Genomic DNA, 12,532 nt, shown 5'->3' with positions numbered 1-12,532 from the left:
TGTCTGTCACAGTGTTACTTTGGAAACACGGAATATGTGATGGAAAGTAACAAGTTCACAACTTTAATGTTTTATGTCTGTACAATTGTTTTACTATGCTCTAACGTTACCTGACCTGAGGACCAAAGCACCAACTTCTATTAGTATTGATAAAAGATATATGTATAACAAGCATACTGTATTATTTATAGTGTGATGAAATCAGATCTACTATCAAAAATGCTGTTGTGTCCTTAACTCCTTTAAAGTATTGATTTTGTGCTGCTTCATTATAACCGATAAGTAGTTTGTCCATGGAGTAATGCACGATGCTTCCATACCATTTAGTTGTACCTCGTTGCTTTATGATCGCAGTAGTTGCCGATCAATGTTTGGTGTTGAATGTACAGGGTAAAGGTGACTGTGTGTGTGTGTGTGTGTGTGTGTGTGTGTGTGTGTGTCTGTGACTTATCGTACTGTAGCAAAGTGTCTGTATTGATTTTTTTTGTGTACTGTAGCTTTTAAGATCAATGGCTATGATCGAAATTGTATCAGTTAGGTTCACTCTACAGTGGCAATTTGTCTGTTCCCTTCAGGTCTAAAATGTCGCCATCATTCATACCGCATGAAGACCTTTTCATTTCCCATGTAAGTGAACATGTTCACACTGTTATATTTCAATATATGACACACACTTATCATTGGCCACTTTGTTAATGGAACCTGTACAATCAAATGCAGTCAGCCATCATCTTCATAATATTTTTTTTTTCATTGAGACTTTAAAAGAGGCATTCATTAACTTATACAGTATGTTTATAATGCAAACTCAGGCACATCTAGCTCAATCAATGCGGTCCAATATATCATGCAATAAATCTTACTTTCATGAAGGTTATAGTGTTAAAAAAAAACCTATTCACTTTTTTTGTTCTCAGGATATAAACAGGAAAATTATCATCATTATTTATATTAATCATTTCAATTCACAAGTTGCCTGCATGTGCATTAATTGACCAGTAGAGGGCACTAAGAGTAAGCAGCTGGAACCATGTCTGCCAAAGCATCGACTGAAGGAGAGAACAGGCTTTACATGTTATTGCTAATGTATGGTATCCACTCTTGAAAAAATATGATGAAAATAGCATTGAGCAAACGGTGTCTTACTGTACTGACCAGCTGTACTGTAAACCATCTACTTAATGTGTTAACTGTCTGTGAACACGTATCCAGACATCTGACGTCTGCTCAACTCTCACCTCAAGGGGACACAGTCTTCCTCTTCAGCCCCCTCCTTTCCCCTTCTTATCTGTGCTGCTGCCTTCAGTGGCCACTTGTCAAATTTTCCTACTCAAAGCTTGTTTGCTTGGAAATGTCAGCCACGGGGAAATAATGTTTTGGTTATGTAACACATTAATCTGTTTCACTGGCTGTGTAAAAGGGGCTTCTCTCTCTCTCTCTCTCTCTCTCTCTCTCTCTTTTGCGTGGGCTTTCTGGTGTGAAAGAAGCTTTAGATGTTCATCCTGAAAAGAGCCAATCTAGATTCTTGGCTTAAAGTCATCCCTTCTCTATATGGATTAAAAGGCGGAGTCAGGGATTCTGGAGAAGGCTTGTTGTCAAAATCACTTTTTGTCAAAATCTGTGAATATCTCCTCACCATCCGTTACCTGTTCGTACTGTGTGATCCGTTGTTAATACACAGCCTAGACTCTGGTATGTAAACAAAGGATATGTAAACAAAGGGGGCCACCATAGCAGTGCAAGTCCATTTACAGAGCCCTAGGCTGTATTTATACTGGACTTTTTCTTCAGCAAAGAACAAGCTACAGAATTGCTCACTCCACCTTTAGCAGGTTGGATTGCTTAATTTGGCCGAGATGGAGCCAGTGCATGATTCCAGCAGTACACTAGAAATCTATGATTTGACTGTGGGTATGTATCACATGACCTCTAGGTCAGAAGGTCAACCCTTGATAGCTGCACTGCTGTCTCCCTTTTGACTGGGAGGTTTTAGCAAAGATATAACATTGACTGGGAGAGTGATAACGAGACATTAGGGGTTAGTGTTGCAGCACATGAAAAATACAGAAGATACTTAAGCTAAAAAAGGCACAGAAATATGGAAATTAATTCTCTAACTCTTTCATTCATCCAACATTTCCACCACATGGGTGGCCTCGGAAATAGTTGTGCTGACCTTTCAAAGACTGAGGGGGATTAATGGTAAATGGAAGAGGGTTTGAGGAAGTTTGTGTGTGTGTGTGTGTGTGTGTGTGTGTGTGTGTGTGTGTGTGTGTGTGTGTGTGGTGTGTGTGTGTGGGAGGAAATACAGTAGGACGGGCTAGTTGTTTAATGTGGGAGAGGAAACCTGAAAGGAGAGCTTTGCCAGGGACTCACAAAAGCAAGAACAAGGAAACAAAAACAGGATGACTCTCAGGCCGACATGGAACATTCTTGACCAGAAAGGGCGTCGACAGAGAAACTCTTTGACAGTGTGACAGTTCGGAAATCATGTTCTTCCACACTGTGTTATCTTTGTTTTTCCTACCGTAAGTGTGTGTGTTCACACTGGTATTAACAACACTTCATGATCCCCCCCTTTAGCCTGCCTGCAACTCCCATAAGAAGGACGTTTAAAACACTTTTTAAATTGCCTTTTGTAACACCACGATTTCCCCTGGATGATCAAAAGGAGCGCGGTAAAAGTCAAAATCATTAATATTAATGTCGGATAATGTTAATCACCACGTCAAAGTTCCAAATACAACAGATGCCCTGTTTCTTAACGGCTTGTTTGTGATGACATTTCTTTTTGTATCTCTCTTGTCTAGCTGCGCAGTCTCTGAACAGCCTGAATGACCAGATTGCAAGCATCATGGTGACTGGACCCAAGCCCCAGGAGCCGGAGGAGCAGCACCCATTCTGTCCACCTGACAAGGAGCCGTCCATGCACAAGTCCATGACCATGATGAGGCACCTTCTCGTGGATGCACAGGTACAAGAAAAACTCATACATTCATGAACTGACAAGAACGCCAGCCGGGTATAGAAGAAATAGAGACTCTTCTCTGACCAAGCAGTTGCTACCTTTAGTTTTAAATCGTAATGACAATGGACCTCTCTTTCCATTCTGTCCTTATCTGCTGTTATTATCACAGTTGGTGTTGTGGTGGTATTTCCACCAACATGTATTGATTTCAGCAACAACACAATCCATGTGGTAAATGACTGCAGTGCTATTGTAAGGAGTTCAACTTTGGTGAACTGTGCTGTACAAATGAGTGCTGATGCCATTGCACCTTATCGCGTTAACAAGATTTCTGAAGTTGCCTTGACGTTGATCCTTTAAAGTCCAAAAATAGTGAACAACAAGTGAGATCAAAGAGAACTCATTCAAGTAAATTGAAGCTTAACATCACTGTGAATTGTAAGTATAAGTGTAAATGATTTTGTATTTTGGGCTTTTGGTCAAACCGAGTCATTGGATGACTTCACCTTGGGGAATGGTAAGTAGAAGGACTTGGATAATAACCTTTACTTGTAGACGTATGTGCGATGTAGTGGGATTATCCAGCAATGATACAACAACGATCCACCTCATACAGTTAATGCGATCTTGGAGAACAATGTTCAAAAAGGACACTTTCATTTGTGAAATCACAACACAGAAAAAACCTAGTTAGTGCCGATACCTGGCAGACTTGTAGTGTAGTAGGAATAGACTTCATACTTCATTTTGTACCAGTGCAATTGTTCGTGAAGACACGTTATTCCATTTCTGTGCTACTCCTGCAAAAGGCCTCCAATGAAATGAAAATATTTGACTGTGTGTAATAGGGGTACACCAACAAGGTTACATTTCCCCCATAGGAGTCAATTGGCACTTCAATTCCCTTGTTACAATACTAGATCTACTAAATCGAACGTAGAGTCGGAACGTATTCTAACAGTTCATTCCTTTTTTTTTCTTGACCCCAGTGTCCTCAAAAAATGAATTTTCCGGGATAGTAAGCAGCTGTGAGAAGGTTCGAGGATTGATGCTTGTAGACTGCTAGCGTGGCACTTTTTGTTAGTAAATGAATTTGCTGACCCATTGTTATTGCGTCAAATAGAGACGATGGGGACATGACATTATGGGCTACCCCCTCTATGGGCTATTCCCCCTCTCTCTCTTTTCGCCCATTCTTTGGCTCAATTTCCCTCCGATGATTTCATGCAACATTTGTGAGGGAAGAGGAGGAGTGGAGAGGCTGGAAGCTCCAATTAGTAGAGGGAGGATGCAGCCAGCTGAAGTGGCGATGTCAAGAGTGTGATTGAGTGTGTTTTTTTTTGTCACAGTGTAATTTGTATTCCCCTCACACAAATACAAATATATTACTGGCGCGAGATGCAATGTAACACTTGGTGTCCAATGAAAAATGGTCATGAACTCTAATCTAAAACAAGGTTTTAAGGGCTTGCTGATTGCCTCCCTGTCTGGCCATTATTATACATCATCATTAATAAAACACTAAAATAAGTGAGTACAGAGAGGGATAAAGAGTATCTACTTAGCATATTTGTCTTTTTGATAATTTCAGTCTCTCATTGTCTATTTCTATCTGAGGCTGAAAAGGTGTGTTTAATGCTCAAAGTCCACGAGGACAGGAGACTTGAAGACTACTGAGTGATTGCTGACTGACACATAACGTGCAAGCTATCACTTTGTCTTTCATTCTCCCTCTAAAATCAATTTTTCAACAAGCGCAGCATATCTGTCTGTTAATTTACTCGCAATCCAGGTCCTTCTGATATTGTCAGCACTCTCTTGAACTGCTCTCTGTTCATTTTTAGTGAACAGTCATGAGGCAGGCCGTCAATCAGTAAGGATTGCTGTTTCCCATTTTTGTTTCACCAGAACAAGAAGCTGTATGCAGTACAACCTGGCCTATTTTTATACATCGTGTATTTATATAGCGCTGTTCTGGAAACTCAAAAGACGTTTGGGATAGTATAGAATAAATATATATATACGTAATATTTTTGTATATGTAATTTGTCATGTCCAACCTGTAGTATGTAAAAGGCGGTGATGAAAGAACAGAACACATTTCCATCCAACATATTAGATAAACAAGTATTACAGTTATTTGAGGGTTTCTATGGCTATTGGAAACCTGGAAAATCTCACAAACCTGAAAAAATCACATCTTAAGCCACACCAAATGACAAGTTTTTTGATTATTAAAATCTCCAAACGATAACCAAATATGAAACACAAGTTTAATGTGTTTTTAAATGGCAGATTAAAATGATGTATTAAATAACAACATGTGCAATAGTATGGTAACGTGTATGTGGTCTTTATCAAATTCAATTAGTTACTGATGTTTTTTTGTTTTTTTTTGCCTTGACTGGTCCCCTTTAGTTCTGCAGTGACTGAGAGGGCCACATAAACTCAATGACATAATAAGGCACTTGACCACAAAACTCTAAAAAAATACTTAAGGTTCACAAACCTACCTTCAACTCTTTCAACCTTTTCATGCCATATCATTAGAACATGGAGATTTAAACAAAGCAATAATATTGTCCTGCAAGAGGCAGCTCCGTCATGGAGATCTTTCTTTTCCTCCAAAGGCCCATCTGGTGTGTATCCTCAGTCAAGCTGGGAGGAGACTGGCTGCTGAGCTTTTGCCACTGACCCTCCCTCTATTTGCCCATCCCCATGCTGTACCCGGCTGTGACCACATTAGCTGAGCTGTCATTCATCAGTGGAGGAAAATGGGTTGGGGGGGGGGGGGGGGTCGGGGAAGGGGGGGAGTCAGCCCAGCCCAGCCCAAGGGGAAAGTGGATGCATTTTGGAGGCCAGGAAAGGTGACTTTGACAGTGACTGAGTGGAGACACTGATAAATAAGATCCATCCGACTCGCGCTGACCTCCACTCTGCTCTAATCACCAGTGGAGAGCGGCAGGCACGTCCGTCACTCAGAAAAAGTTAAGCAGATTCATACGCACAGCCATCCTTTAGTACACAGTTTCAGAACATTTTAGTGCTTAAAACATTAATTATAGAAATATATTGGATCAATATTTCATGCAAGGAATTTTTCACAAAAAGCCAGTAATATGTGAGCCCTTTGTAATATGTATTCAGAACTGATCCATATTGCTATCATTGCCTGCTATTCTTAGAGAATCAATATAGTACGACTGTGAGACTACTTCGCCAAAAGGTACTCTATATATTTAGGAAGTCTTTTCTTTTTCTGAACTCAGTGACATTGATACAGTATTTTTAAAATTCCCGAAACATTTGTGTTTTATGGGAGTGAATGGATGGTAATTCTGTCTTAAATTTGCCCTTATCTTTGGTTCAGTATCACTGCTCTTATAGGCTTAATTTCCTATTTCCTTATGTCTGCTGGGTGTGTACAATGTAAAAGCATGCACACATAACTTAAAAATGTCAAAGTTGTGTTTTCTACTTTTTATACTGCTCCTCCCCCTAGATGACCAAAAAAGCAATGTATACTGCTTAAATTGCAGCATATGGTAAGGATATAACCCCCCCATCTATATTTTGTGCAGACTGGAAACCTAAGTTGGTGCTGTCAAATCAAATGACTATCCTGGAAGTGTCCAAATTAATATTTCAACACAACGTACTGACTTCCACATATATTAGCTAATAGTGATGGACCTGTGCCCAGGGTCATGGTAGAGCGCAGGCTGCCGTCAGTCTCAGAGGGGCTTGGAGAGGGGGGGGGGGGGGGGGGAGAGTGCCTTAGAGGAAGCCAGTGTGTGATGGCTCTGGTTGGGTCAGTCTCAACCTCTCCGACTGGGGCCTCAGCTGGCCCTCCAGAGCATGGTTCTTACCCATGCATAATACATCACCTTGGTCCCATCTGCCCTCTCAACCCCTTCCTCTGCCTCCTCCAGGCCTGTGCTAATAGGCCCTGCTCCAATGAGGGCCAGCCAGACATGCTGCCAAGTACCACGGTGATGGCTTTTTTCATGGGCCAGCTCAATCCCAGAGTGTGACAAATAAGAATGGAAATTTGATCATTTGGCATAAAGAGGCTTTTTGTCTTAATCTACTGTCTGAGAGAGTTGCCGTGTTTCCCGGGTTTAACCCTACTGTCAAAACAACTCACAGCACTTTAAACATACTAGGATTGCCTCGACCGAGACTCCATTTTCGGTGTTGTTTGAATTTAAAAATTACGATTTAATTCAAATCAAATCAGTTTTATTTGTATAGCCCAAAATCACAAATACATTTGTCTCAGTGGGCTTTACATTTCATACAATATGATATATGATACAATATGATACAATATGACACCCTGCCCTTACACCCTTAGCTCGGCTGAGAAAAAACTCCCAGTAAAAACCCTTTACCGGGAATAAAAAAAATGTAAGAAATCTCAGGGAGAGTCGACAGAGTAAGGGATCCCTCTCCCAGGACGGACATGCTGCAATAGATGTCATAAGTAGAGAAAATCACGGAGGAATTTGATCATTGACCAGGTGATTACATGGTAATACTAAGTAAAGTGTGAATATATGTAATTGACATCAAAGGCAGCAAGCTTGAACTTCAGGTCATCTGTTTAGAAGGCTCTGTCATTTTCACATTTTCAATTACTATTCCCTTTGCTTCTTGCCTTTCCTCAAAGTTATAATTGCCCTATATCTGTTAAATGTTATTTCCTACTGACGGTACTTATGCAGACAAGGTCAAACCCTTGTCATTCGTAATGCTGCTGCGGTCAAGAGAATTGGACTTAATGAAATTCCCAGGGATATCTCATTCATTGAGTGGATAGTACCCAGAAGGAATATAGAAAACAATTATATATTTTTTTATACTCTTTATCAGTTACTTGCAATACTCTTTTTTTTGGGCCACACAAAAATTGAATTGTCAGTGCGAGATGCATGATATTACTCCTTTATCGGTTAGACTCGTAAGTTGAGCTGATTGAAAATGACGGCTTATCTTGTAAGAAATAAATTGAAAAACCATTTCATTATGGGAATACAGTTCTGAATGTTGCCTGCAGGAAAAAAGAGCACTCTATCATAGTAAAACAGTAACGGTATGGGAACTGTCATTTCAGTCAGTTGGAAATAACATATTGTGAGGAACTGTGTTCCCAATTTCAACTTGAACTCTGATAAAGTAAAACTGTATAACACATAAATCAATATTATTAGGGCTGCCCCCTTAAAGCCCACCAAGTGTTTGTCGACCAGAAAGGTCATTGGCCGCTTACTTGCAAAAAAAACTGTAAAAAAAAAAATACAATAAAATCAACTTTTATGAACTCCTTGTCAAAATAAAATAATGAGTAGTCTATTGATTGGGGGCAGGCCCTTAACAGAGCATGGGAGAGAGTTGATAACTGTGCAAGCCTTCATCACACCACATAGTTCCCATGCCCTTCTCTTAACAAGGTTTAACCCTTTACATGAGAAGTCAAGGTCTGGCTCTAACAATGACAAACACAAGCTATGGGAATAGCAACACTACACATGGTTAATAGTCTGCATTGATCCAGCATGCAATACTTCAGAGGTTGTGTGATGACCAGCCCTCTGAAGCTGCTCACAAAACACAGCTGGTGCAATGACTAAGTGTCCTTTCTGGCCTCCTGGGATTGGGAAAGATAAATGCGTGTCTATCAAGGTGAAACCCAAGCTCGAGGTCAGACACGCGCAAACAGCTAAGTAAAGACATTAAACCAGAAAAACAAACTATTTTCAGATTTCACATTAGGCAGCGGCTTGAAACACTGGACTTGTCCTTGCGGAATCCGTTGTGTTTGATTTTGGTATTGAGTGGCTTGATCTGTCCGGATCAAATGGTTGTGAATCCCATATGGCATTGTCTGTAAGGAGATACAAGGTCTTCTGAAGCTGTAAGTTGTTACAGATAAAAGGGGAACATGATGAGTAAAGATAATAACCAGATCTACTTCATCATGAGACAGTAGATCTTAGGTGTCTCGTAGATGACCTTGTGCACTGGAGAAATACTACAGAAAACCCATTACCTTTTGATGAAGATTCATCATTAACAGACAGACACATCCTTTCTATTTCATTATAAGAATGGAATCTTTTTGATATAACACCTTAAGACTATAAGACTTTTTAACAATGCATTTACTTGTGTGCATTCTAACCCAGACTAGCACTCAGGGGAAGTTCATCAGTTCAATTACTGTTGCTTTTCTTTGTTGAGTAGAAATATTTGAATAGCTGGCCAAGTCATACCTAAGTTGCTAGGCAACCTGGCTTGTCTGACAGGAACAGGCAGTCATGTTCGTGGTTGAATCTATGTTATGTCTTTCCATCAGCTTTGTTATTTTATCGGCCATTGCATAAATATTAATTTCATGCAATCCATTATTATTTTTTTAGATTATTTGCCCTGTGCGGGCTCACCTGTAGACACTTCCAATATGCCATAGTTAAAGTTAGAGGATCGCAAGCCAAGAGAAGTATGCCAATTGCAGGATGATTTAGTTAGTAGCCTGCTGGTGATGGGAAAGTGATCTTCCTCTTCATGTGGATGGTAGTTTCTACCACAGCCAGGCAGGGCCACATCAGGTTCAACACTGCCCTAAGTTAACTTGCTCTTACATTCATGCAGTAAAGTTGGACGTCAGTTGACAGGATTGCTGCCTCAGGTGTGCATTGGCGTGCACACATGAGCAACTGAGGCACATTTCTATTGACACACGCTTTCAGGAGATTATTCTCATCGTAAAAACAGGAAGTACTGTAATGTTGGAGAGTTAATAACCAAAATTTGTGTTCATGGTAGTCCCCCCTTGATCTGTCTTTTTGCTCCCTGTTTCCTCCTCAGAGGCTTTGCCCTCAACTTTGGAATGGGTTTCAGAGCTATATTGGCCTTTTCTGATGCAAGTGGCTGCTGTTAATCAATCAATCAATAGCTACACTGTTTAGTGGAGGTACACTCATGACCCAAACATTCCCCTTTTCAATGATTTAGATACACAGTCGCAGTAGATCTATATGATCATGTCTGTGTTTTCAGATTTGACTGAGTAAAGACTGAAGAGGTAATAACAATAATAATAAATAATTTTCATGCAGCTCATACAGGCACTTAGTGTTTTAAAGCGTTTTTAAGTGCCTCAATGAGTTGGCTGTCACAGCCTCTGCTGCAGCTGCTGACCGTGTTGATAAGTAGGCCAACGCGGGCCAAATTACCATAACTATCTTCCAGTTGTTGTTCACCTAATGCAATGTCTTTGCTTAATGTCTGTTTATTTTGTGCTCCCCGGAATTCATCTATCCCTTAATTCCTCATTCAGAGTCAGTTTCGGCCTATGTTGCCAACTTGGTGACTGTAGCTAGATTAAGCAACATTGTCGAGTGTTTTTTTTAAAGCGCCTATGACACAACAGTTGTCACTCATTACTTTGATGGATGTCTTCACACCAACATTTTGGCATGCATGCAGTAATGTGGCACAGCAGCAGACCCGGGTTCGATTCCCGCCCGCGGTCGTTCTCTGCATGTCACTCCCCTCTCTGCCCCATTTCACCTCTGTCTCTCTGCACTATCATTAAAGCATAAAATGCCCAAAAATATCTTAAAAACATTTTTAAAAAAAAGTAATGTGGTGCCATGCAATTAAGCATTTGTTTAAAACATGTATCGAGTAAAAACTCTGCCAACACTTATCACTCTAGTCGTCACAGCTAGACGAGTCAGCGTTCGATGGCTAATAGAGCAATTAATGGTGGCCTAATCCATGATTTCAAAAGCACTGGAGCTATCATCGAAGCACTCTCGTTACTTTGTATTATTCTCTCCTGAATGAGCTTCAAAGCAATCAATAAATAGGGAGCGACTTTAACAATACACGGCTCAGCAATGTTTAGTTTTGGAATAATCACTTTCTTTGTGGCCTAGTGAAATAATAATTGAGGGTTATATCATCTTTGGAATCATTAACGTGTTCTGCTCAAGCATGAATTGCCAGCCGCTTCAATTTCCATAGCTTCGAAGAATTTATCTCTGTAGTACAGCAGTGGGAAAAGCTTACTGGGTCTTGTGGAAGCCTTGAGATAACAATATCTAGTGCAACGCTTATACTATGGGTTCAATGCAAAACCTGTCTTTTGATACATCAGTGGACATCTGTTGAAGGCTGGCAGGACTTCAATTTCCTTCTTCACAATACACCCATCAATACAAAATCACAGAAATCATATTTATAGAAGCTGGAGCAATCTAATTGAATGACTCTTTGTGCTGCTTTTATGGCCATCCAATCATACTCAGATTTGTACGGGTCATGTATCTTGTTCATGTTGATTCTTCTCAGTTGCGAGAATCCAAGGTGCAGGGCAACACACTAAATGGTTGTATTATTCTCGTGGCAAATCAATCATCCATCCAAAATAATAAAATTACATGAAACAACTGCGGGTCAAATCTTACTGCAAACACAGATTTCTCTAATAATTAATTTCAAGTTTTTTTTTATTATAGCAACACTGCTCCACAACACAACCCTGATGCAACATTATAATCCTAGTACTCTTTGAAATATTTAACAGTATCTGGCTACTCCCTTGGCCATATTTGTCCTTCAAGCCTCTCGCATCTAAATATGACACAACAATATAAAAAAAAAACTGCAAAAAAGCTTACCTAAATCTCTACACTCCAAATAGTCAAATGGTCCCCTTATGAAAAAAATAATTTGTCTCTGGTAACTTTCTGCCATCTTCTGTCTTTTTTGCTTTGCTCAGGAAAAACTCTGTCAATATTACAACTAACATAGAGTGATATGAGTCTCGTCTTTGATCTTGGGCAGCGATTGCAGACTAAAGAAGCGGACAGGATAACTCTCCCCTCGTGGTTAAATACCAGAGTAAATGGGATTATTTTTCCAATTCCCATGAGTTCTTTTGAGTCTTCCTACTAAGCCGACAAACTCAGGATGAACCGACTAAATGATCCAAGCACTTTTCATTTGCTCATAGTGCCAATGTGTGCCCATGTATAACTCTTTCTTATTTCAATGAAGCCTTTTCAAAGGACCAACCTGGACAGTAGACCGGATTTGCATAAAATTATACTTGCCACCATGGCTGAAAATGATTTCTGAAACCTTTTGATGGAACAATGAATTCACATATTTTATCTGAACGGTTAAGTAAAGGCGGACGTCTGTACTACAGGAAAACTACACACAGATTGCCTAACCATATCTAGCAGTATCCTGTTCAGTTCAGGTAGTGTTGACTCAGACCTTAAAGCTAGTTTCATGCATAAATAGGATATCAACTTGTATTTGATGAATTTGGCACATTGAGGGTAAGGACATGCAATGGCCTTTGCAGAATTGGAATTATGTCTTAAAACACCATGGCAGTATTTTTAGTTCCTTCTATATTTACTGTGACTATGGCATGAAATAAAAAAAGCTTTGTATAGGTTCTGAGCAAGTCCTTACGACCTTCTAAGTGTGAAATTGTACATGTATTCGGCATGGTTCATACAGTACGCTCAGTTAGTTCCG

The 12,532-nt window shown here is 40.0% G+C and overlaps 1 protein-coding gene across 1 annotated transcript in view; it reads left to right on the top strand.

Annotated features, from left to right (window-relative positions):
• The window catches only part of kazna (kazrin, periplakin interacting protein a), a gene marked incomplete at both ends in the record, with an annotated part of 159,224 nt that overhangs the window by 17,745 nt on the left and 128,947 nt on the right, over nt 1-12,532 (top strand). Inside the window, one exon of the mRNA XM_080030636.1 lies at nt 2,811-2,974. Coding sequence (XP_079886762.1) covers nt 2,811-2,974 — 164 coding nt within the window. The remainder of the gene's footprint in view (nt 1-2,810; nt 2,975-12,532) is intronic.

This window comes from Ammodytes marinus (genome assembly GCF_949987685.1).
Source record: "Ammodytes marinus genome assembly, chromosome: 7".
NCBI classification, from domain to species: Eukaryota; Metazoa; Chordata; class Actinopteri; order Uranoscopiformes; family Ammodytidae; genus Ammodytes; species Ammodytes marinus.
The sequence above is the reverse complement of the archived record's forward strand: the minus strand, read 5'-3'. Positions and strand labels throughout refer to the sequence as shown.